General features: G+C 45.7%; 1 protein-coding gene across 1 annotated transcript in view; it reads left to right on the top strand.

The window, feature by feature from the left end:
- ADAMTS9 (ADAM metallopeptidase with thrombospondin type 1 motif 9) overlaps positions 1–24,409 on the top strand; it is a gene marked incomplete at both ends in the record, with an annotated part of 64,549 nt that overhangs the window by 24,894 nt on the left and 15,246 nt on the right. The window contains 16 exons of the mRNA XM_029085745.1: positions 5,408–5,589; positions 5,691–5,827; positions 6,410–6,527; positions 6,791–6,886; positions 9,903–10,069; positions 10,177–10,306; positions 10,901–11,027; positions 12,695–12,905; positions 13,647–13,811; positions 14,948–15,112; positions 15,975–16,094; positions 17,882–17,986; positions 18,132–18,299; positions 18,494–18,778; positions 19,411–19,572; positions 20,166–20,342. Of these exons, the coding sequence (XP_028941578.1) occupies positions 5,408–5,589; positions 5,691–5,827; positions 6,410–6,527; positions 6,791–6,886; positions 9,903–10,069; positions 10,177–10,306; positions 10,901–11,027; positions 12,695–12,905; positions 13,647–13,811; positions 14,948–15,112; positions 15,975–16,094; positions 17,882–17,986; positions 18,132–18,299; positions 18,494–18,778; positions 19,411–19,572; positions 20,166–20,342 (2,515 nt within the window). The remainder of the gene's footprint in view (positions 1–5,407; positions 5,590–5,690; positions 5,828–6,409; positions 6,528–6,790; positions 6,887–9,902; positions 10,070–10,176; positions 10,307–10,900; positions 11,028–12,694; positions 12,906–13,646; positions 13,812–14,947; positions 15,113–15,974; positions 16,095–17,881; positions 17,987–18,131; positions 18,300–18,493; positions 18,779–19,410; positions 19,573–20,165; positions 20,343–24,409) is intronic.

The raw sequence follows: 24,409 nt of genomic DNA, 5'->3' as shown, positions 1-24,409 counted from the left end.
CTGAACCTTTGGATGCTGTCAGTGAGAAGTATTCCCGTCTTCTGGAGAGACATCTGTTTGGACTGATAGCTTTTTGTGGTAGAAAATCTCCTTTATCCTAAAGGCTAGTCAATGGATTTTAAATTCCATCTTCTGTTATAGCTTGTGGTTTGTATCCTGGTGTTTTCCTGAGGCGTATTGCTTTGGCTGGGATTTGCAATATGCTAGGCACCAAGCTGCCTGTGAAATCCCCTGCGTTTGTCATTAATCGTGCTTATTTTCCAGGCCCCTTTTCGAGGGCTGTGTAGCTGGCACTGGCCTCTTCTACAGCCCCTCGTGAAGTCTCCACAGGGAGTTGTCTGTCCTAGCACCATCCACCAATTCTGGTGTTTTACTCCCTTAATTTGACATCGTAGCCTGGGCTCCCACTGCCTGCGTCCCCATTATCATGGGGCTGCTGAGACCATGCAAGTGGGTGAGATACAGCTGGGTGCTCTCCTGCCTCCTGCTTTTCAAAGTACTGCAAAAATATACAGAATAGATGTAGTCTCTGTTTCTTCTGTGTTGTAGAAGGCAGCAAAACCAACCCAAATGTCTTGAGTAACATCTGAAATAGTTTTTATTGAGTCTTTTATATACAAAGACGGTTTAGCTTGTTTAAGATTTTTTTTTTTTGTGCATAAAGAACTGAGGCAGTATCTTGCATGCCAATAAAATATTGTGTTAAACCTGGCATTGAAAATGAACCTCCCCACACCACAATACAGAAAATAAGGCTGCAGTTCCTGCCTGTGTTTGTAATGTGCTCCGACACCTGTGGGGACAAGTATCTTGCAGGGCTGCAGGAAGCTGTAAGCCTCTGAAGCAGCAGCAGACTGTGTTTTGACATACTCTGAAGGAATGTATTAGCTAACCAGACCAGACCCTTCCCACCAAGATTGCCCACTTGGGAATTTGAGGCTGGCTGGTACAGACAAAACCCATGGCTTCAGCGTGTCACGTAGGGGGTCTGTGGTGTAAGCCCTGCTTTTCAAAGCAAGGCATAGCTGCAGAATTATGGGGAAAAGGCATATTTCATAAGATGTCAATACCAGGAGCCCTGTTTTCAGGAATGGCTTTCTGCATGGAGGAGTGTTATCTCTGGATGCAAGTCTGATCACGTCTGCATTTTAGTCCATCACAAAAATATCCACCTGTGCTGAAAGCTGTCTCAGCTTGACACGTAAACATGCCTGCTCATAACTGTGCTAGTCACTGGCAGGATGTGTAACCAATTCTCAGTCTCAGGGCTTCCCAGGATGCTGCGAAGGAGATCTCAAACTGATCTGTGCATGCTCGAGCTTCACAGATTTTCTGCAGTGGCTGCATAAACACATAGGCAGATGTCCAGATGAACACACGTACCCCACAGTCAGTCCTTTCATTGTGGGGGCCCGAGTGCCACTAGGCACAGCAGCATGGGGCTGAGCACAAACAAAGCACCCCTAAAACAGGGATTCTCCGTGAGGTGCCTCTACCAGGTGCTCCAGGACCACTGGGAGGTGATGCCTTAAGGTCTGCAAGTGAAAGCCTTCAGGGTTACTCATTGTAGATGATGCATTGAGCATTGTATATTTCAGACCTGATGCGGTGGGAGTGGGGATCAGACTCTGCTGTTCCCCAGCCCTGTCTGCTGTGTCCTGAGCTGGGAGGAATGTGGTGAAGCTGGGGTGTGCAGGAGCTTGTAAGGGGAGTTCCAGTAGATCGGAAGTGGGTCCAGAGCAGCCATCAGTTGATCAAATAGATGATTCAGAGAGAAGGGAAATTGAGAGAGAACAAGGAGGTTTCTATGCATGCACTGCATTCCCTCCTGTCTCTGCGATACATCATTGATGATCATCCATAAAAATATTACATAGTGTGAAGTATCCCGTATTTCTTCATGACACTGAAAATCGATACTGTCTGAGGCTGACTTATTTCTCAGGGTCAGCTCTTTCCATTTACTCAGACTCTGTGAAAAGCAATGCTGGTTTAAAAACACCCTAAAACTGTCAGGGTGGTTTGGGGCTGTTCTGAAATGTCAGGAGTGTGAGTGTCCTTCAGCCCCAAATGCTGGCTGTGGGGAGATTTACCGCCGCAGTTACAAAGCCAACAGTTTGCAACGTGATGGCAAGTTTTAACATCCTTCAGGTTGTCGTGTGTCCATGTGTTCAGTGTTATCTCAATCTCACGGGTCATGTCTAGAGAAAAGGAAACTATACAGTAGCTTGAGATCTTTGGATTTTGTTAGCATACACTTAAAAAAAAAAAAAGGCTCCTGCATGTTCTTCTTAACTAACTTAATATTTAAAAGTCTCATTTTAATTAAATTGATTTATATTGGAAGTGATGTGGTTACCATAAAAATGTTGTAATTACAGTTTTTTTGAAGAAATGCCCTAGCAGAGGTTTGCATAATTTAGAGCATTTGTCAAACTGCAACAGTCCTGCTGCAGTATAAATGCTTTCAAAATATAAATGGTGAATCCTGTTAACTCCCCCATGAATGATTGGGGCCCACTGAGCTCTGGAGTGTGCTGCTGCCACAGTTGAGAAGTTTCCCCATGTGCTTTGTAGTGAGATGGTTGAGATGTCCCTTTGTAGCTGGAGGTGGATAATGTGCCTGCATGGGAATAGTCTGTGGGATGGGCTCCAGCGGTGGGAAACCTGCAGGAAAAGCCGTTGTCCTCAGGGGCTGCTGCGCTGGGTTAGCTCTGGAGTGGTCCCAAGTGTAATCAGTTAAATTAACCCAAGTTGTTTGTCATAGATTTGCTCCACTAGGAACTGCTGTGAAACCAGTCTGTAAACTGAGATCTGCACCAGGTGCTGCATGGTTGGTTGGGCTTTTTAACACTGTTACGCGCCTAATTAATTGCGAGCACCCAGAACCTTTGCGAGGGACACACGTTTAGTTTCCAGACGACAGGTGAGAGCTGCCCTCGGAGCAAGTAGAGCTGATGCCACCAGCTATTGCTCCGGGCTGTGCCTAAAGGCAAATTATACTCCTTGGCATTTAGGATAGGACTTGAGGGGTCTACAGCATGGCACTGTGAACCTCATCAGGGAGAGGATGCTGGCAGGAAAAATCCCATGTGTGTAGTTGGTGATGCTCTGCATCTCACCCATGGCTGCTGGAGGAGGCAACTCCTCCTGCCAAACCTGTGATCATCCCTAGCATGGTGCTGGTGGGGTGGTGGGAAGTCTGCCTGCCCTTCCCTGCTTTGCAGGTAGTCTTCAGGCAAGTGCAAGCTCCTCTGTGTGTCTCTGTCTCCCTATTTGTTTCACAGGAACTCTGCTACTTGAGTCACAAATAGTTTTAAAACGTTGGAGTGAAGAATTGTTGTTTGTGGGGGAACAAGCACTGCTGGGCTTTGTAGGTGTTTGATGTGCCTGTACTTCAAGAGATGCTAAAAAAATTGTATTCTACTGTAGGAGCTTGTTGAGTCAGTCTGTGTAGAGACCCTCATGTATGTGCGAGGGGTTTCTGTCTGTGTTATGAGATGCCAATTACATGCAGTTTGGAGAGCTTGTGGTGGGCACCTCTGTGCTAAGGGCAGAGGTGGTTCCCATTTATCACTTGTTGGTTTTCCTCTTGGAGGGTCTCTGAGTGTGCAAACTGGCTTCCTTCCCAAGGGGACTCAATTAGAAGATGTGCTCTGCCAGCATTCCTGGGGTAGAGGTGGCCATCTGGTCCTGGGGCAAGGCACAGCCAATCCTGAAAGGCAGGAGATGTGGGTGCCAGGACTTCAGTGTCTGGTGAGTCACTCTTCTGATCTGCACTTCTCGCTGGCACAGACACTAGTTTTGTTCAGGGATTGGGTAGAAGATGTAGGTTTAGTGGTTATTTTGCATCAGAGGCTGGAGCTGCACACAGAGATCATCTCGAGCTTCAAGGGCCACTCTCTGCCCCTATACACGTGCCCTGGCACAAGGCAGTCAGGGCACAGTGACTCTGGCTGCTCAGGGTGCTCTTGCCCTCCACTGACTCCTCTGAACTGGTCTGTTAAAGGGGGTAGCCAGGGCTCACCAGAGCTGGTGGAGGCTGCCATGCTGATGGCTGACATGCATGTTAACTTTACCTCCCCTTAGTGCAGGTCCCAGTTGATATAATTTGTCTTTTTTGGATAATTGAAGCTTTGCCCAAGTTGACCCTGCCAACATTTCATCCAGATTGCAATGTCTTTCCTTCTGTAACATCAGGGAAAAGCAAAGCTGCTTGGGTGCTACTGCAGTTTTTATTATGTGTATTAATGGTGGTAGCTTCTAGAAGCCTCCACCATGCCCTCCCAATTTCAGTTATAGTTTCAGGAAAGAGCATGATGGGGTTTCTTTGGAATATTTAAAGCATGGCACATCCTTTTCTATTTTATTATTACAATTCATTATATACATAGACAGCTGCAGAAGAAATGTCCTTTGGACAGGCAGTAAATAGGATAGCTTGTATCCCAAGGGTACTTGCCTCACAGCATTACCATAGGAGAAAATAAGTCCTCACCAGAAAAGTGCCTTCTGCTGGGCTCCTCCAATGCTGTCCACGTGCAGCTAACTCCTGGATCGCTGCTGGCAGCAGCTGGAGTGGAAGAGGCTTTTTCAGTCCCCAAAGTGAGCTGTTATCTGGCAAAGGCTCTGTCTGCATACAAGGACAAAAATAGTTTTATGACTACAGCACTGAATCTGGGAGTCAGGAAATTCAAAATGAGAATTTCTCCTAGGCTTATCCGCTGGCTTTTGTGTGGCTTGGATGACATTGCTCTCCCCAGTTTATTCCAGAGTCATCTTACTATAAAATAGAAGTAAAGCATTTATTGGCCATGACTGGTGCTTTCTGGAATATGTGGAGATAAAGTTGTTTTAAAGTTTCTAGTGTTACTATTTCTACCATTTTGGGCTAGAAATCCTAAAGGACTAAGTGCTGCCTGGCCTTTCAGCCTCCACAGGGAAGCCCTCTGTCCTTTCTGCCATGATGCTTAGTGATTTGCAACCCAGTAGATCAAATGCAAACTCTCAGCCACCAAATCCATAAAATTGATGGGATTGTGGAGGGATGGTCCCGTATGGGATGCCTCGGTGTGAAACTAAATCCCCAGTCAAGGAGGAAGATGTTGCTTTTCCTCTCTGGCTTCTCTCACTACTGCTTCATTCATTAGAGAGCAAATATTCCATTTTTCATCCCTTTTTAGCATCATATATCTTTTATCTTATATATCATATATCTTTTTCATCAGACACCTGCATAATCTTTCCTGCTAGTCAGTCTGGGATGTTAGTTGAAGACATGCATAGATGTAGATGGAGTCATCAAAATGGTGTTGCAAATACTGACGGTGCTGAACAGGTTGCAGAACTGCAATTTCATCTCATTTCCAGCCTGATCCCAGCTGGCTCCTCTTTCTTGTTTCTGCAGACCTAAAAACGGTGGGAAATACTGCGTGGGTCGTCGCATGAAGTTTAAATCCTGCAACACTGAACCGTGCTCGAAGCTGAAGAAGGATTTCCGGGATGAGCAGTGTGCTGACTTCGATGGGAAGCACTTCAACATCAACGGGCTGCCCACGAATGTGCGCTGGGTTCCCAAATACAGCGGCAGTAAGTGGCGGGGGGGATGCAGATCCTGCCTCCTGCATCACCACATCATGGTGATGGCATTCAGATAACCTGCTTCTGATTTTCCTCCCTCCCATCCCCAGTCCTGATGAAGGATCGGTGCAAGTTGTTCTGCCGAGTGGCGGGAAATACTGCGTATTACCAGCTGCGGGATCGCGTCATCGATGGGACGCCATGTGGTCCCGACACGAATGACATCTGTGTGCAGGGCCTTTGCCGGGTAATTATTTCCCCTTCTCTTTATTTTCACTTCTGCACCTTGCTCCACCCGGTTGTTGATACGCCATCCCCTTTGCTCTGGGGCTGCCAGCAGCATCCTCAAGCTCCATCAGCCCCGGCTGGTCTGAAGCTTGTGGCAACCTCCAGAATTGCAGAAGAGCCGTGCGTGGAGGATGTCTGCATGTCTGCTCCAAGTTACTGAGGGCTGTGGAGGACCAAGCCTGAATCCAAATGATGCTTCCCCCTGTGCTTTGCCCTGGTTATTCCCAGTCAGACCATAGAACACAATTATTTTTCCCACTCTTCTCTATGAGAACAACGATGCAAGAACTGTTCCCTAGCGAAGGCGTCGCTTGGTGCAAAGGGGCAGTTCTGATTCTTGCTTTGTAAAAAAGCCTTTTGTTTGAAAATGCTGTGGGATGGCCACACTGTAAATCAGCAGAAAAATGTGGGGAAGCAAAACAATTTGTCTCATGGCAGCCTTTTGCATACAAAGCTTTTGTGTGCCTTAATTGGGAGGTTTGTAAATGCTGTTCTAGTCTGTATTTGCTCAATCTAGTTTTTTTCAATTTCTCTCTTACAGCAAGCTGGATGCGATCATGTGCTGAATTCAAAAGCAAGAAGAGATAAATGTGGTGTTTGTGGTGGGGATAATTCTTCGTGCAAAACTGTTGCAGGCACATTTAACACGGTGCATTATGGTAAGAATCTGTTACTAAAAACTTTATAGTGAAAAATGCAAGTCTATAAAAGCCATTGCCACACTTAATCTACAAAAACACCAACGTAAAACGCAAAATCCTTCTAGCTATCGCGTATTCCATTTTATAACTATTTATGCTATCCCTAAATGAAAAGTATCGGCTTGTGTAATGTGAGATAATTTTCCTCATTTCCCTTTCCTTCGAAAAAGCAAATGAAATATCTGTGTAATAGCCTTGACTTTCTGTTAAATCTTTTCCAGGCTATAACGTTGTGGTCCGCATCCCAGCTGGTGCAACTAATATAGATGTGCGTCAGCACAGTTACTCAGGGAAACCAGAGGATGACAACTACCTGGGTGAGTTGCAGTCCCTTGTTTCAGTCCAGAACTCTGCTTTATTGTCTGGTTGTGGTGATGTATCTACTGGCTGCTCTCTGCTAGGGAGGATGAAGAATTTGTTTAAGGGAGATGTTTTCTTTTCGAGAATTTAGCTCGTACATCTACCGAACATTCAGCCTTATTTTGCTGCTTCTTTTTTTCATGCCATCCTTCTGAAAAGTTTGGAAGGCTCTTAGATGATAAGAAATATCCCCTTAGAGTATCTTTAGGTCTGGGTATCGTACATCTACCGAACATTCAGCCTTATTTTGCTCCTTCTTTTTTTCATGCCATCCTTGATGAAAAGTTTGGAAAGCTCTTAGATGATAAGAAATATTCCATTAGAGTATCTTTGGGGCTGGGTATCAAGTTCAGGCTGTGGGTGGGAGCTGAGGCACTAAGCTGGGAACCCAACAAGTTCTGCTGGAGTCTCCTCATCACAATTTAACACATCTCTGCTGTCGCCTTGCCTTGGCTGGAGAGTAAATGTGCCATACCCTGAAAGATGTGTGTACAAACAGATCCAAAGAGATACTATTTTCTGTTCCTCTGAGAATAATAATTCTGATTTCACTTAGAGCCCTTCTTGTCCCTGCCTGACAATGATATGTAACTGTAATGAAATACCCGGCACCAAAGATGTTGGTTTGATTTAAACACTATTTTCTGTTCCTCTGAGAATAATAATTCCGATTTCACTTAGACAGAGCCCTTCTTGTCCCTGCTTGACAGTGATATGTAACTGTAATGAAATACCTGGCACCAAAGATGTTGGTTTGATTTAAAACTAACAATAGCTTGGCCTTTGGCTGTTGGGCATTCGTAGTCACTGTTTTCTCTAATCTGTGGGTACATCTCCAGAGACACATGAAAATGTTTGTGGTGCTGTGTTAGACCAGCCAGCTGCACACATGTCTGCTTTTAACGTGGCCATGTGTCTTTTTTTAACTATGCTGATCAGTAATTCACCCCACAGCGAGTTCTGTTTGGTTTCAGTAGTGGAGATAACACAAGTGCACACTGTGACTCATGTTGCACCTGCCACTTGAAGGCTGGTTTTGCCATTAAACCCTGTTTGTGTCCCTCAGAGTCTGTTCAGGCTGCTGACAGAGCAGGGGGTCCCTGTCGCAGGGAGATGGCTGCTCTTCTCGCTCTGTTCATTCTCTTCTACCCACCCCATGCCTGGCACCCCCAGCTGCACTCTGGTAGCACAGGGTCTCGTATTCACATCCCTGAGCAGGGCACTTAGTTTCATCTCGCAACAACCCTGTGTTGTTGAGCATTTTGGCGAAATGGGGCTCAGCCTAAGTGCTCGCTGTAACTGGGTACAGTAAAAACAGGACGAGGCTGGTGGTTCCTGGCCCATTGAAAGTAAAGGAACTCACTCGAGAAACAAATGGAGGGGACTATTGTGCACCAAAGGGAAACAGGGCTGAGAGCTTTGGCTGTTGCTCTGAAATGCCATCTATGTGGCTGGACCCTGAATGCAGGCAAAAAGCTGAGTGGGTCCTCCCTGTCCTCATTCCCAGAGTGGGGTCACGCAAGGCTGGCTGTCCCTGCACGCACGCGGCCGTTCACTTACAGCCGCCTTGCATCGCTTCTGCACGTTCACAGCGATGAAACGAGATGGTGCAGCACAAATGCACATTAATACCAAGAAAACCTTACTGAGATGTGATGGTTTTTCCATCCTGGGGGAGAGAGATATGTTTCATTATTCATCTTTTCTGGAAAAACAATCTTCTTTGCGTTGTGCCTATTCAAACTGGTTCACCCCAGAAGGAGCCCCAAAGAACTTCTCAGCTCTTCTTGGAGGGCCTTTAATCTTCTTGAGAAGCAATGAAGTCAAATCTTCTTTAATGTTGCTTTAATATTGCTGGGAAAGCATCTCTTCGCATTAGGCCTGACTAGAAGCAAATGCGAAGTGTGCATGTGTCCGCTTATTTTGCAGCTCACTGAGTGTGAAATCTTGGGCCCTCAGTACTGTGAACCTTGTAGTTGCTTAACAATTTAGGAGGAATTTGATATTGTCATCAAGTCCAAGATGTGTACTTACTGTTGTAGGAGATACAGTAAACGGGAAGGAATCCTTTAATGAGTTTTACTACTGCTTAATGACATTAAAGCCTCCAAAGTGTGGAATTTGGTTGAGTATAGCGTCTGCTTTGTGAGTTTTCCTCCATCTATGTCTATTTGCTACCAAGCAGTGTTTTGCTTCATTATCTCTCTTCATTCAGTGTAAAAACTTTCCCTTTGGTGTTTTGGTGTTAAGTTTAGATTTTTCAGTACAGAGGCTTTGTAGTAATGTAGCTGTGATGGGTGAAATGGTGGGGAAACTAACTTAGGAAATTAGCTACATAATCGCATTAGTGTGAAGTTGTGCAGCAGACTGCTGTTTTCAGGAAACTGTTCCTTTTATAAAGCATTTAGGCTTTAAGCCTTCAGTGCTTTCACATACCTTAAGATTTGGAGTAATAAAAAGTACAGGGGGAGGAGGGAGAGGGAGAGAAAGGGGGAGATACAGCCCAAATTCCCTGTAATTTTCTACTAGAAAATGGTGTTTGGGCAATTAAGGTACATATATTTACCCTAAGAACACACCTGGAAACAACAGGGAAGCCTGCAGAGCTAACAAAAAGATTTGGGCAGGATTATTTCTGTGGTATAGGAGGGGATACAGACTGTGTGTGCTGCATACAGCAGCTGGCCCAGCATGCCTTTTGAGTGTCTCTCTGCCCTGGGTTATGGGTGAACTATTTAGCAACAACTTCAGGCATTCAGCCTTCGTTTTAATGAGGCTCTCCAGCAGCAAAAGGAGAAGGCACAGTGTCTGTAAGAGCTCTGCTGCTCTCTTTACATCCTTTCTGTTTGAGAGTGCCAGCAGGCTTTTCCTCCCACCCCAATGAAAAGGAGCCCTGAGAGCGCATGACCCACGTTATTGTGTACGTATGAGTTAATTCTGCGTCTTTAGTTCTTGTTTTTTGCACCTATGCAGCCTTATCTAACAGTCAAGGAGACTTTATATTAAATGGAGACTTTGTCGTCAGTATGTTTAAAAGGGAAATCAAAGTTGGGAATGCTGTGATCGAATACAGTGGATCGGATAATACTATTGAAAGGATTAATTCTACAGATCGGATTGAGCAAGAAATAACGCTTCAGGTGAAGTATATGTTGTGCGTGTGGAAAGTCTGCCCAGCATTATTGGATTGAAAAGAGTGGGCAGTGAAGTCTGTTGGTTTACTCTGCTTCATTTTTTTTCCCCCCAGGTTTTATCCGTGGGTAATTTGTATAATCCTGACGTTCGTTACACGTTTAATATCCCCATTGAGGACAAACCTCAGCAGTTTTACTGGAATGTGTATGGCCCGTGGCAGCCCTGCAGTAAGCTCTGCCAAGGTGGGTGCTTGGGAAGGCTTTAAAGAAGACACAGTTTAGTCCTGGATTCATCTGGGATCTGGGCAATGCTCTTAAATCCCGCTCCATTTGCTTTCTTTGAGATTCTTACGTTATGGGCATCATTGTTTCCCTGGGCTGTAGCTGTAGATGTTCTTGTATGAGGTGTAGCACTGCTCTGCTGCATCTCAGTTTCAGAGCAGAGCACCTTCGCAGCCCCCTCTGAGCCAGGTGAGCCTTGCAACCTGGCTTGCAGGTGAGGAAGCTCAAGCACAGAAAAGTTTACATGGTGTTTCCTATGGCTGCAAAAGGTACCAGTGTCTGTTTTGGGTCTGACATCCAGTTATTCCCGCCTACTAAATGCACAGAGCCCGCCCTTGCAGGCATGCTGCAGCTCTGCCTGTGTCCATCTCACGTGCATTAAACCCCTTCTGCTCTCCTTCAAGGGTCTTTAACCCCTCTCCCTGTTTCTGAAAGAGATGTAAAAGCATAATTAAATATCTCTTAATTGCTACTATGAAAGGAGGAAGAGAAATAACTGATTTGATTGCTTTCTTGTATGACTTAATGTGCTTTTTTTCTTTTTTTTCTATGTAGGAGAACGAAAAAGGAAACCCGTGTGCACGAGAGAGTCAGATCAGCTCACAGTGTCAGACCAGCGATGTGATCGAATTCCCCAGCCTGACCCCATCACGGAGCCTTGTAGCACAGAATGTGAATTAAGGTGCACTCTACTCAGCCGAGTGTATACATTACATCGTATATTTATTGTTTACTCCTCTTTCCTTTCACCTCTCACCATCATTCCTTTTCTCAACAGCCTGTATTAGATTTTTTAAAAAGATAAGGATTAGCAGTTGCCTCTTTGTCAACTGAGAGGGATTGACATCTGCCAGCTCTGTTTTGAGAGACACTTTTCTACATGTTCATGTTTCTCTTGTTGCATTAAACTAGTGCTAACTATAAACAAAATTACACCTAATGGTGAAAAATCTCCCTGTACAATACAATGCCTGAAATCTGCATCTGCCTGGATCAGAAATGCTCAACACCATCCTACAAACAGCCTGCAAAGAGGGGAAAAACATATGCTCAAAGCAAAAGAGTAACTAAGACTTGGGTTTATCATCATCTGCTTAAAGCGAAGAATAGGCTTAAGTGTAGCGTGGGTTTGAGGCTGTCCCCAGACAACTCCTGGCGAGCTTGAATTGATGGAGCATGGCCTAAATCATTACAACCCATTTTCCTTTAAAAAGCAATCTGTTTTCCTTTCTGGAGCTTAAATATGGTGGCATTAAAGGGCTGCTGGTAAAGCAATTCAGATGGCTGTGTTTCCCGAGGGGTTTCTCTGGCTGGGTTAAACACAGGGCTGTGTAGGGGCTGTAGGTTGGGGTTGTCGAGGTAACGTCTGTTGCTATTGCAAAAGGTTGGAAACTGGAGAAGGGCAAATGCAGGAGTTTGAAAAGCAGGCAGGGATGTGAGTGCTCCCGCCATTCAGCAGCTATTGATTCCAAATCCCCTTGATCTTATTCTTCTCTGAGCTGTGCTGAAGTTTGCTCTCTTGGCTTAGGATTGGGGCTCACAGCAGATCAGGGGTCTCCAGGACCTGTGGGGACATCACTGCCACCTTCTCCAGAGCCATCCCTGTCAAACAAGGGCAATCCACTGCTGTTCACCCCAAGGACATCTCCCTGGGTGAGGCCTCGTGTCCAGCATCTCTTGCCAGAGCTGGGGCCAGGGCTGATGTAAAGCAGGGGTGTATCCCGAGGTGGGAGCCCATCCATCCAGAGGGAACTACCCTAATCCCCACTGATGCTTCTGGGGCTCATGTGTCTTGAAGCAAGTAATTTGCTCACACTTCAGAGAGCTGAAACTGTTTTGCAGGTGTCCTGCCTCACAGAATGCCTTGTCACACCTCTCAAGCCTGTGCAGATCATTTTCTGACACTGTATTTTTCAGCTTTTTGTTTTTAGAATCTGAGGTGGAATTCCTGCAGGGGAATGTGGGGTGGAAAGCCTTCAAAGCTCTGCTCCTTGCTTGGCCATGGACTCCCCTCGCTGCCTTGTGTGGTCCCACAGGGTCACATGTGGCTTTGCTGCTGTAAGAGGGACCTGGTGATGGTTCCTTCCCTGCAAGAAGCAATGCCAGGTTTAATTGTCTCAGGTTTTTGGAAGCCACAAAACATTGGGAAGTATTGTAAAGAGCACAAGCTTCCAGTTCAAGAGTGTATATTCCTTATTTATGTCAATAAACAACCCTGAGTATATTACCTGCAGAGATCCAGAGCCCCACAGCTCCTTCTGCCTCTTCTGATCCTCTCCAAGGCAGGTGCCTTCACAGGGTCGTAGGTTTTTGCTGCACCAGAGCTGACTTGTACTTTCCTTGGCTCAGGTGGCACATCGCGAGGAAGAGCGAGTGCACGGCCCAGTGTGGGCTGGGGTACCGCACCCTGGAGATCTACTGCTCCAAGTACAGCAGGCTGGAGGGGAAGATAGAGAAGGTTGACGATCGCTTCTGCAACAGCCAGCCCAAGCCAAGCACGAGGGAGAAGTGCACTGGAGACTGTAACGTGGGAGGGTGGCGGTACTCGGCCTGGACAGAGGTGAGGGATGCTCAGCGGCACGGCAGACACTGTCTCCTCCTCACATGGGTCCGTCAGGCTGTTTAGGTTGCACACAGCGTATAACAGCTGGCCACAGTGATCCTGCTTCTGTTGTTTTTTTCTGGAGGACACTGCAGTCCAAATCAGCTTGGTACTCTATTTTCCACTGCAATGAATTTACACTTTTAAGCCTCCCAAGTTCTGTCTTTGTTACACTAAGCCTTGCTGGCTGTCTTCTCCCATCACAGAAGTCAGAAGGATGTGTTACCATCAGCAGAGAACTTCTGAAAATTGTTTCCCTTACACTTTTTAGCAGAATAATTTTCCATAGCCAAGAATATTCCTGAACGCAGACCTAGCACTGAGAGAATGATGAGCCTGGGACTTTCCAGGGAGGGCAGGGTGAAGGGGGTTAGAGAGAATTAATCTCTCCTAAAATGAGAACAAGTAACAGCCATTTGGGAGAACTGAAAGGCAACACTTGTAAAAGTAATAATGGGGTTATAACCCGAAATGAATTTGTGAAACTCATTGCTGCGAGATTTTATTAAGCTTAGCAGAATTGGATTTTTAAAGGAATATATAAAGTAACAACCTGTTACTTAAAGTACAAATTGTTCTTCTGGAGCTTTTCTGCAGTCTTTTCACGGTCCTGACTGCAAGGTGGGAGAAGGGAATAAATGGGCTTTCAGGACATAATAGAGCAGCAGAAAGTATTGACTCGGTGTCTCTCCTTCCCAGTGCTCCAAGAGCTGCGGCGGGGGCACGCGGCGGCGGCGAGCCATGTGTGTGAACACCTACAATGATGTTCTGGATGACAGCAAGTGCAGTCAGCAGGAGAAGCTGACAGTGCAGCGATGCAGCGACTTCTTGTGCCCCCAGTGGAAAACTGGTGACTGGTCTGAGGTAGGTGTTGGTCACCAAGGTGGGATCAACCTGCTGGTCCTCCACCCTGAGGGGCTGGTGCCTACAAAGAGGTAGCTCTGTCCTTGCTCATCCCTCATGTTCCACTTGTGCTCTGGGAAGTTGTACCTTCTGCAGAAGGTCTCCCCAAGCCTGTGCACAGGGACGTTTGCAATGGGCAACAAGGTCACTGGCCTTGTCACCACTGGTCGAGTGGCCATTTTCCTGCCTGCAAACCCACAGAGGGTTAATTCCTCTCCAGTCCTGCAGTGATTTCTCCCTAGTTTTTCCATGTTTCCTCTGCAACTTTGGGAAGAAAAGTACCTTCTGCTCTCATTTTCCCTTGAGATTGTCCTCATGAGCCCTGGCAGCTCTGGCTGTCGCTGGAGGGCAGGATTTCACCCTACTAATGTCTTGCTCAGCCCTCTCTCTGCTGTTCATTACTGTTATCTCTTCTGCTGCTGCTGGTATCCTTTGCAATGCAACAAAACCATATCTTGATAGGCTTTTCCCTGCAGCAGGACCAGGGATGTTGGAGGCCCATGCTCTTCAAAGGCTGCTCATCCCCTTGGTGGCCAAATAGCTCGTTTCTATGAATCATATTCTTTTAGGAAATGATGAAAGCAATTAAGTGGGAACAGGGATTGTTCTCGGCAAAATATCTGTCTTCTGGGTCTTGCTGCTGGCAAACCAAGCCACACTGGGGTGGTGGAAGAGGCGCTTGCAGCCTGTGGGAGCTGAGACCCTTAACATGCAGATTCAGAGCCAAGCAAGTTTTTTGCAAACCTTTGGCACCCCGTTGTGCACAGCTAAAGCCTCGTTGGGCAGTGCGGTGGCTTTGCCCTACCTCTTACAGCTGCTCTAAGTGAAGAGCCTTCATGGTCTCACTTTGTTCATGCTGAAGGGTCCCAACGTGGCTGTGCTCACCACGCTCCAGCCTCTGCTCTGGACCAGATCCTGAGAACAATCCTGTCTCGTTGCAAGATGCTCATGTTTTTCATGGTTATTAGCTAAATAGCCACCTCTTGGCACCAGTTTGGTTGCAGCGGGTCTCCAGGTTTATTTTTCAGCGCTGGGGCAGGTGCTGAGCTGGCAGCACATCCCCGGCACCGCCCGAGCTCGTGCTTTACTCCTCACAGTGCCTGGTCACCTGTGGAAAAGGGCATAAACACCGCCAGACCTGGTGCCAGTTTGGAGAAGATCGATTAAACGACAGGTTTTGTGATCCCGAAACGAAGCCGGAGTCGGTGCAGACGTGCCAGCAGCAGGAGTGTGCTTCGTGGCAAGTGGGGCCGTGGGGCCAGGTACTGCAGAGCTGCCGTGGGGCTCCCAGCCAGTGGGACCTGGGTGCTGGTGGCCAAGGCTGGGTGCTGGCCTTCCATCCAGATTCAGCAGTATAACTGTGTTAATTGAGTTGAACACCAGAGCAGCCCTCTGTTCTTTTTTTTCAGCAGATGAGCAGAAATAACAGTACCTGCCCTTTGTGCTAAATTTAATCTGTGTCATACTAAATTGACCATGTTTGGGTTTGGTTTTTTTTAAAAAAAGGGTTTCCAAGGTTACGCTCCTAAATCCATATTTAGATACGTAAATACATGGCCTAATTTTCACAGAAAAGCTGCTCCCATTGAATAACTGTTGTTGCTTTTAATGTTTTACAGTTTCGGGGTTGGTGAGGCTTTTTTTCTATTAAAGTAAAAGTTGCTCATTTCTCCCAAAATGTTCTGGCATCTCCTTTTCCACAAAGCTGTTAGCTCTTCACTGAAAAAAAACAACAACAAACCCAAACCAGTTGTCCCAGTCAGTCTTATTTCCCATCAGCAAAATTATTCATTAGCTGCTTGTGCTACCAAGGGACTGAACAATCAGTTTTAAAGAAGGATATGATGCAAGTTTTACCAGATTATGATTTACTGTGTGCAGCAAAGTAAATCATTTAAATGCTCACACCTTCACTCCTGAGGAAGCAAGTGAAGCATGTGAGGCTCTGGTGGGTGCAGAATTAAAACTTTGACCTAATTTCAAGCTGAAATGCATGAAGTGGAGAGAAAACAGAAGGGAAGCTGGGTTTTATTTTTGCTAAACACAGGCTGGGCTGAATAATACTTTCTACCCAAAGCAGCTACTCAGACCCAGCGCTTCTTTCTCCCGTCTGTCCTCTCCCAGTGCACGATGACTTGTGGCCAAGGCTACCAGATGAGAGCGGTGAAGTGTGTCATGGGCACCTACGTGTCAGTGGTGGATGATAACGAATGTAATGCTGCAACCAGGCCAACAGACACCCAGGTAAATCCTGCTGTCCTGTCTCCATCTTTTGCCAGCATGTGCATGGAGGCCTCCAAGCTGCAGCTTCAGGAGGTGTCTTGCTGCAGCAAAGGCTTGTCCTGAATGTCAGCCCATGCAGAGCAGTATCTTGGTCTGCTATATGGCTGTTGGAGAGGTGCAGTGTGGCACTCTGTTTGGTGGAGGTGGGGCAGAGGACCTGTATATGGGGAACTCCCATCCAGACCCTCTCCATGTGGTTAACCTTATGCTCCAAAGCACCAGATTACCAAAAAGGCAACAGAGAACTTGGTATGAGGGCATCAAGACTTTGTGGGATAAAGATTACCTTTGCTTATGGTTTATATCCATGGATGTGCAAGGGGCTGTCCAGAGCTAAGGCTGATCTCCAAGAGCTCATGAACTGAAGAAGCAGCAGTAGATGAATATGGGAAGACAACCAGAGAGTAGAAGAATAATATGGGACAGCATTTGCCAGCCTCAGAGGCTGGGGTGTCAGCACAGCAGACTCCTCCTTTGGCTTGCACGGGATCTGGGATGCCTGGCTGCAGTCTGGGCTCGCTTGGCTGCAGGACCGTTGCTGTGTGGTACAAATGATGACTAGGGACCATCATTTCTTGTCTGCTGCATGTGCCAGCTGCAATTCCAGATGCATAGCCCCCTGGCCAGATAAATTGAGAAATGTTACCCACCCTTTGCAATTTTGCTGAAGAGGCTTTCCGTGCTGTGTTCGCTGGTACTTGGACGCAAACATCTAAATTCCTATTTCAAGCAGAGAATGTGCCCGTGGTGTCTGAAGAAGCTGAATAAAGCAGAACGTTACCATCTATCTGTCATCTAGGGAAGTCGTGATGCTGATGCCCTGACCAGCTTCAGTCCCGCATGATTTCACAGAGTTTAACTAAGGCCACGGCATTTAGGAAAGGGCTGGTTTTCCCATGTATGGAGACCAATTGCACTATAGTCAAGGGGTTACAAACCCACTTGTCATCAGCCATCACTTGGCGTGCACATCTCCAGTGTAAGTAAAATCGCAGCAATGCGGAAATCATTTATGCCGTTTGTCAAGAGCCGCTCTCTCCCTTGCAGTGACGATCGGTATTAATTTCCTTCTTGGCAATGACTACTCGTAGGCTCATGGAGTAGAGTCATGGCTATTCATCATTTCTGTTGCCAGACCTCCCAGGAGGTCCAGACAGGACCAGAACCCTCCTCTTAGGCACTGTACCAAGACTGAGCAGAATGACATGCCTGACCTCAAAACTTTGCATGCTTAGTGTGTGGTGAAGATCAGCACATGGATATAGGTCATCTGGTGGGCTGCAGGGAATCAAAGGGCTGCAATCAGCTCAGCAGCGTAACCTTTATTAAGTGGGCTGCAGGTCTCGTGCTGAAGGAAGGGGGCTTTGAAGGGAGATAAAGTTGCTGCTTTGCAGATGTGTGTTCATACCAGAACTCTCTTAATGAACTTTCATCTTTTGCCTCAAAAACATCTGGTTTTAATGCATGGAGATAGCACATGGTTATGGGGGTCTCTATTGTAGAGTTCCTAAGAAGTCAAAAGTCCACCGAGGTTCTGCATATGAAGCCCTCGGGATATTGATACCACCAAATTTTGCTGATTCACCAAGGGGACGCAAGGAGAAAGCCTGCCAACACACAAGCATGCAGGTCACAGATTTTTCAAGATGTTGTGTGTGGTTGATAGTTACATTGAAGAGGAGGTAGTTTAACTGAAACATCTGCAAATTCTTTATTTCCCTCTTTTCCCTCATGTATTTCGTGTACAGGACTGTGAAATAGCAGCATGTCCTCCCCATCCAAATAGTCCTGAAGCCAAGAGATCCATATCAGGCATTCACAGGACGCAGTGGAGATTTGGATCCTGGACACCGGTAAGCATGTATTGTAATGCTTTCAGGATTATTTTACAGTAGACAATGTGATATTTTTAAGTGCATTTGGCCAACTTTTCATTCCAAAGTTCTTCTAATACATATCAGGAAACTTTCTAGTGGAGTGCTTGTCGCTCTTCCCTAGTGCTCCGCAACGTGCGGGAAGGGTACCCGGATGCGATACGTCAGCTGTCGAGATGACCAGGGCTCGGTGGCCGACGAGTCAGCTTGTTTCCACCTCCCAAAGCCATCAGCCACGGAAATGTGCACTGTGACGCCGTGTGGGCAGTGGAAAGCCTTGGAGTGGAGCTCTGTAAGCATCACGCTGTCTCTTGCAGGAAAGCCTTATAGACTTCATTGCTGGAAATGTGTTTCATTAATCTGTCAGGCTTGCCCTTTATAAGTGGGGAGATTGAGGTTTTCTGCTGTTCTTTATTAGCAATAGCTATCTGTCTGATTTTCACAGCTGGAAATGTGACTGTGTCTCCTTTTCTCACTGTAACGCAGTGCTCGGTGACTTGTGGTCAAGGTAAGGCAACGCGACAAGTGATCTGCATCAATTACAGTGACCAGCTGGTGGATAGGAGTGAGTGTGATCCAGATGACCTCCCTGCCACCGAGCAAGACTGCTCCATGTCTCCTTGTCATCCAAACAGCCATGACTACGGCAGGCCCATCCACCCTTTCCTCTATCCGGATCATCGCCTGAAACTGCACCCTGGAGGCAGCGCCAACCGAAACCGTGCACATATACCAGGAGGCAATCAGTGGAGGATTGGCCCCTGGGGTGCTGTAAGTGTCCTGATTTTCTTATTGCTGTTTTTTTGTTTGTTTTTTCCTGGGCTAATCCAGGTTTTTCTTAAGGTCACCACACAGGAAAAGGAAGCATCCTCTCTCTGCTCACACCAGCAAGTGTTGCAGAAGGGTGTGGGCATCGATTCTCAGTCTCTCACACCTCTTATCTCCAAGTCTCTCCAGGCAGAGAGCTGCCAGCATCATTTTCCATGAGGCAAAGGCCAACCTCTGCTTCTTGGCCGTCTCCCGGGACGTTTACAGCTGTACAGAGCTGTTGCCAAAGCATAGCAGAGCCTTAATGCCAGCTCCTCTCCCCAACCAGTTTGCCACGTTTTATCACAGAAGTCCCTAAAGGGAGTTAAGCACAAAGGGGATGTCAAACACTGTATTAAAGGCAGTAGAGGTTACTCACCTGCTTAAAATGAGACTTGTGTTTATTTTCTTTGCTTAGTCAGCACCTAAGTCATTGCACTGCAATCAGTAATAGCTGGGTTTTGAAGTTAATAATGCCTGTTAGCTGTACTAAATTTCTTAGCTGCACATTCCCACGGTGCAAGGCACTGGGAAGGAGCTGGGAATGCAGAATTATTCCTGGACTCAACAAAACTATGGGCAATTGTGTCTTCCAGTGCTCTAGTACGTGTGCGGGGGGATTCCAGCGACGGGTCGTGGTGTGCCAGGATGAAAATGGATACACTGCAAATAACTGTGATGAGAAAAGCAAACCCATGGAGCAGAGATCGTGTGAATCTGGCCCCTGTCCTCAGTGGGCTTATGGCAACTGGGGAGAGGTGAGTGCACCATTCATCCTGGGCTCCCTGTGCTGGGGAAGGATTTCATTGAAAAATGGGAGAAGAGGTGGAGGATATTGTAGTGACATTTATTAGAAAGATTGGAGCATGAAAGGCAGCCTCTGATAAATGAGTGAACCCTAGCAATGGCTTGGTGGTGGTTTCCTTTCCATTTGTCATGGGAAAATTTTCTTCCCAGGCAAAAGCAATTTCTTCAAAAAATTGAGAAATTTTTTTTATATATATTTTTAAGAGAAGTCTACTTTAATTGAAGGCCTTTTTTCTTAATAAAAACACTGCTCCATTCTGAAAATTCATCTGAGACAAGCAATTAGAGACATTAACATCCAGTATCACGTTGGGTCTGGCAATATCATTGTGGAGCAGCATGAATGGCTTTGGGAAGAGAGAAAGTGAAGCTGCTGATGCCCCGTCTGAGGCTCATACAGCTTTTGGGGGGGATCTGGCTGGAGTGGGTTGATTGGGAAGAGAAATTACCACTGGGTCTTGAGAGGTGCTAGTGCTTCGAGAGACCAGTCAGCAGTATTTTTGCTGCTTAGACAGTGATTCCTCTATCCTCTGCTGACTTCCAGTGCACGAAGCCATGCGGGGCAGGGACAAGAACACGGCTGGTGGTGTGCCAGCGCCCGAATGGAGAAAGGTTTACAGATCTGAGCTGTGAAATCCTTGACAAGCCACCGGACAGAGAGCAGTGCAATGTGCAGGACTGTCCTAGAGATGCTGCCTGGAGCGCTGGTCCTTGGAGCTCGGTACGACCATAAACTCTTTCTCTTTGTGAACCGTTTTGTGGATATCCCGTAACAACAGATTTAATTTGCTTCAAACCAAGGTGCTAATGCTTCATGTCTTAAAACTGCACTTAAAGAGGATTATTGACAATATATTCAGAATAACACCTGGTCAGGAAAGGGCTTACATTAGGGGAGCTTGAGTCCTTTAATTTAAAAGGCACTTTCTGCTATATAGCCACCTTTGTCCATTTTATTACACTGTGCGAGCGCTGTGCATTGTGAGTCTGGGTTCTGACTGAGTTCTTTGCATATGGATTTAAACCTGGCATTTAAGCAGTACATTTCCATTGAAGTTAAATTGTTCTGATATTTAATGGAAATCCTGCACTGTGCACCCACTGGTTTACCAGTTGCTTGTTCTCTGCCAAAAGCAAGATGATAGGGGAAAATGTGGACTAAATTGCATCAACTCCCAAGCGTGTACAAGTGGGTATAGATGTGTGTGCGTGTCCCTACCTGCCCCCACGCACAGCTATATAGAAACACGCGTGCACTGTTTCTGTTCCCGTGTGTATATAATATGAGTGTGATGTACTCTGCAAAGGCACCTGTAAGCTGTTCTCATGCATCTCTCTGATTCTGGAGAGTTATTGTCTGGTCTGATCTCCAGCTGCTGCTTTAGATGTCCTTAATTGAGCAAGGGATCAAGGTGGTGGAAGGCTTAAAACCCTGGCAGTTTTCTCCTAACACAATAGTGTTTGAAGCAACCATGTCTTAGGCTGCTTCTTTGCTGCTGGAACCGTCTGCTACAGAGATGCTCTTGCCAGAGCAGAGCAACCCTGAACCAGGGGGCTGGGATGGTGTCTGGGGTCCCACAGCTTTGAAATTCTTCCTGCCCAGAGCAGCACCTTCTGCTGGGTGCAGAGCCCCAGGATGCAGCATGGGGCTGAGCCCTGTGCAGAGGCTTGTGCTGCCTGGGGTGCTTCTGGTGCGCTGGAAACCATGGACCTGCCAGTTTTGGAGTGGCTTTCAAACCAATGTCAACCTTTATTGTGTATTTTGTTATAAAAGCATTTGAAAAAGACTTTTTTAAAAAATTAATTTGACTCAAAAGCACTTTATAGGGAAAAAAAAATCCCAAAACACAAACCAACCTGTTTGTAGTGTATTGGACTTCCTTAATTTCCCGGTTTGAAAAGTCATCTTGCTGAAACATAACGGCACTCTCATTTCTGTGGGTGCTCTCAGTAACACGAGTGCCTTCAGTAACGCTCCTCAATATTTTTATCATACCTCAGTGAGTTATGCAATAGCCATAAAACTGCTGAACTGGTGTTTATACGGTGCTTCACCAGGACAAGGGACAGTGATATGAACTATTTCATTTGAGGTGCTAATGTATCACTTGTACGCTGATATAGTTGGTGCTAAAAAAGAGTGAGGTGAGCTAAGCAAAGCTAGCAACCTGGGCGGTGGCTTCCCTGCAGAATTACCAGCTGGGAGTTGCTCCCAACCTTTGTTACCTGTGCCGGACCATTTGCAAGAACCAAAGGTGTGGACAAAGTTGTGTTGCGTTTTGGTGTCTCTCAGCGTTCAGCCTCTTCACAGCTGTTCAGGAGCAGGCTGCATCTGCTTCTCTGTGTTGGAAATGCAGGGTGCAGTCCTATATTTTGGTTTTGGGTTGGGTTTTTTCCACCCAGGAAAGATTCCCCTGACTCTACTAAAGTCTCGCTAATTTTGGTGGGTTGTCCCTTGCTCGGTCTCCTGGGAGTGGGTGGGGTGTTGGGCAAACAGGCAGAGAGGGCAGGATCATCCTGTCCTGCCTGTGGCATCTCAAGAGCTGAGCCACAGTCGTTGCCACGGTGTGACTTGATTTTTCAGGTCTTACTACCAAGGTGTCTTGTGGCTCTGACACAGGGGACCACAGAGCTGTTTGAAGACTGACTTGTATCTATGGGGTCAAAAGGGCTTCATGTCCCTCCTGCAAAATACTCCCCAAATATGTCTACCTCGTGCTACTACTGTAGGTAGTAACATCCAAATTTGTTTTTCTTTAGTGTGGTATCACTTGGATTTGCTTTAGCTCTGTCATCGGTTACAAATGTCATTCTGTAGCTGTACATACTTCATCTGTTGGGATGGAGTGTCACTGCCATATTTTTTTGGTCACTTTTGAAACAAGAGTATAGTATTAGCTGAAACTTTTCAGCAGTATGTATTTATGTAAAATTGTATTTATTTTTCCAATATTGTTATTTAATTTTATATAAATATTGCATACATTTACAATGTCTAATGTTAATGTTGAACAGTGAAAATTAAAGACAAGTAGAATGTAATCATAAATGAATTTGTATAATGATTTATTGAGTCTTTTGCTAAATTAAGATCATATGCTTAGTTTGGGTAACATTTTACTAAATTTTCTGAAATGGTACTGCAGTGTTCCATCTTTTGACTTGCTTTTATTTTACTTGCTTTGTTCTCCAACGGAAATTGTCATTCTCAATAATTAAACACAGTTAAAAGAGTATGAATTATGAAGTTTGGATAACTAATTTCTCACAAGCATCTGATTGGCTTAGCTTCGCTCAAGTTTCAGTGAAATCAGTACTGTAAAATACATACAAATTAAAGCAGAGAGAGTCTGAAGGGTCCAACCTTCAGTCCTCAAGCAAAATTCTGCTGGGATTTTATACAGTAAATAAGTGATTTTTTTTTTATCTGGCTGGTTAAATCCAGGTTTTAAAGAGATAATTAAATGAATAAACAGATTCTGTATGTAAATGATAATTTTATAACAGGAGACTGGTGAGATGCTTTGTCATTATAATGTATGTTCAAAGTCGACTAAGAGGAGGTGACACTTTTATTTCCTTGTTTATTTAAGAACATGTATTTAAGCATTGCAGAATTGTATGCCATGTGATAGACTTGACCTTTTTATTAAAATAATGCTTTAGAAAACATGCAGAGACTGTCACCAGGATACAGAGAGTGTTTTTTCTCCCCTGAATGCCTTATGGTATGAATGTAGATCTCCACAAACGCTCTCGAATACCGAGAGGAAATCTCGCCATGTTCTCCAGAACGAGGGGGATGTTAACAGAGTATGATCCATCGCTTCACGTAAAACCCGAGGCTGAACCCACTTCTCTCGGAGCAGATCTGCTCCTTGCAATAATCTCTGCGAAATTTTGAGTTTACCATAATATCCAACAGTATCCTGATACAATTTGTGAATAATGCTGAATTCACTTGTGGTGGGCTTCTCATTCTTTCCGAGTTAGGAAACAGGCACAGATAAGGTAAAACAATTCTATCTCACAGCTCCATGTCCTGGTTCAGTCGGGTGAGTCATTTGGGCTTCACTACAGTGGGACAGTAATCATTTGAATTTGACCTGTGGAAAATGGATGGGCGGGTTTTGGGGTTTGTATTTGTTTTGTTTTCCTAAAGAATATTATGATTTTAAAAGTAATATACTTTGTCAAGTACTTATTGCTCTTGTGTACTAAAAGTTCTAGCTGCTAATGCAATGGTTGTGTAGCTCTTAGTGCCTGCAAAGTGGTAGTGTGTGCTTCCCAGCTCTTTATCAAATGGGCAGAAATGCTGGTGTCTGAGTCTTTGAAGACCTTTTAATCTAACAATGAAGAACTGGAAGCTTAGCATAAAATAATTAGAACATTAACTGTCTAAATGCCAAGCACCGTGATGTCGATGTGAGTTCAGTTTTGGGTTAGGAAAATGATGCTGTATCCCCTTAGCCAGAATGGGAAGCTGGTGGCATTGATGGCTTCGCAGGGTTCCTCGGCTGCACGCAGGTGTAGGTAGGTAGCAGCGAAGGACTCGGTGGGAAGCAGGAGGACTGCCTGGCCCACATCTGTGTCAGGGAGCCAGCGCTCAGGAATTTTAATCTTAAAATTGGTGTCAATGGAAAGTTGTATTTAATTCTGTCAAAGTCCCAACACATTGTTTACAAAATGCCCTCCCCATGAAGCTGGCTGAAAATAGGCTGCTCAACAGCAATATTCTCCGTGTCATTCTTCTGATAATATTTTTAGCAGGCAGGATGTCAGCTCTTG

Source organism: Antrostomus carolinensis, unplaced genomic scaffold (genome assembly GCF_000700745.2).
Source record: "Antrostomus carolinensis isolate BGI_N321 unplaced genomic scaffold, ASM70074v2 scaffold29010, whole genome shotgun sequence".
NCBI classification, from domain to species: Eukaryota; Metazoa; Chordata; class Aves; order Caprimulgiformes; family Caprimulgidae; genus Antrostomus; species Antrostomus carolinensis.
The sequence above is the reverse complement of the archived record's forward strand: the minus strand, read 5'-3'. Positions and strand labels throughout refer to the sequence as shown.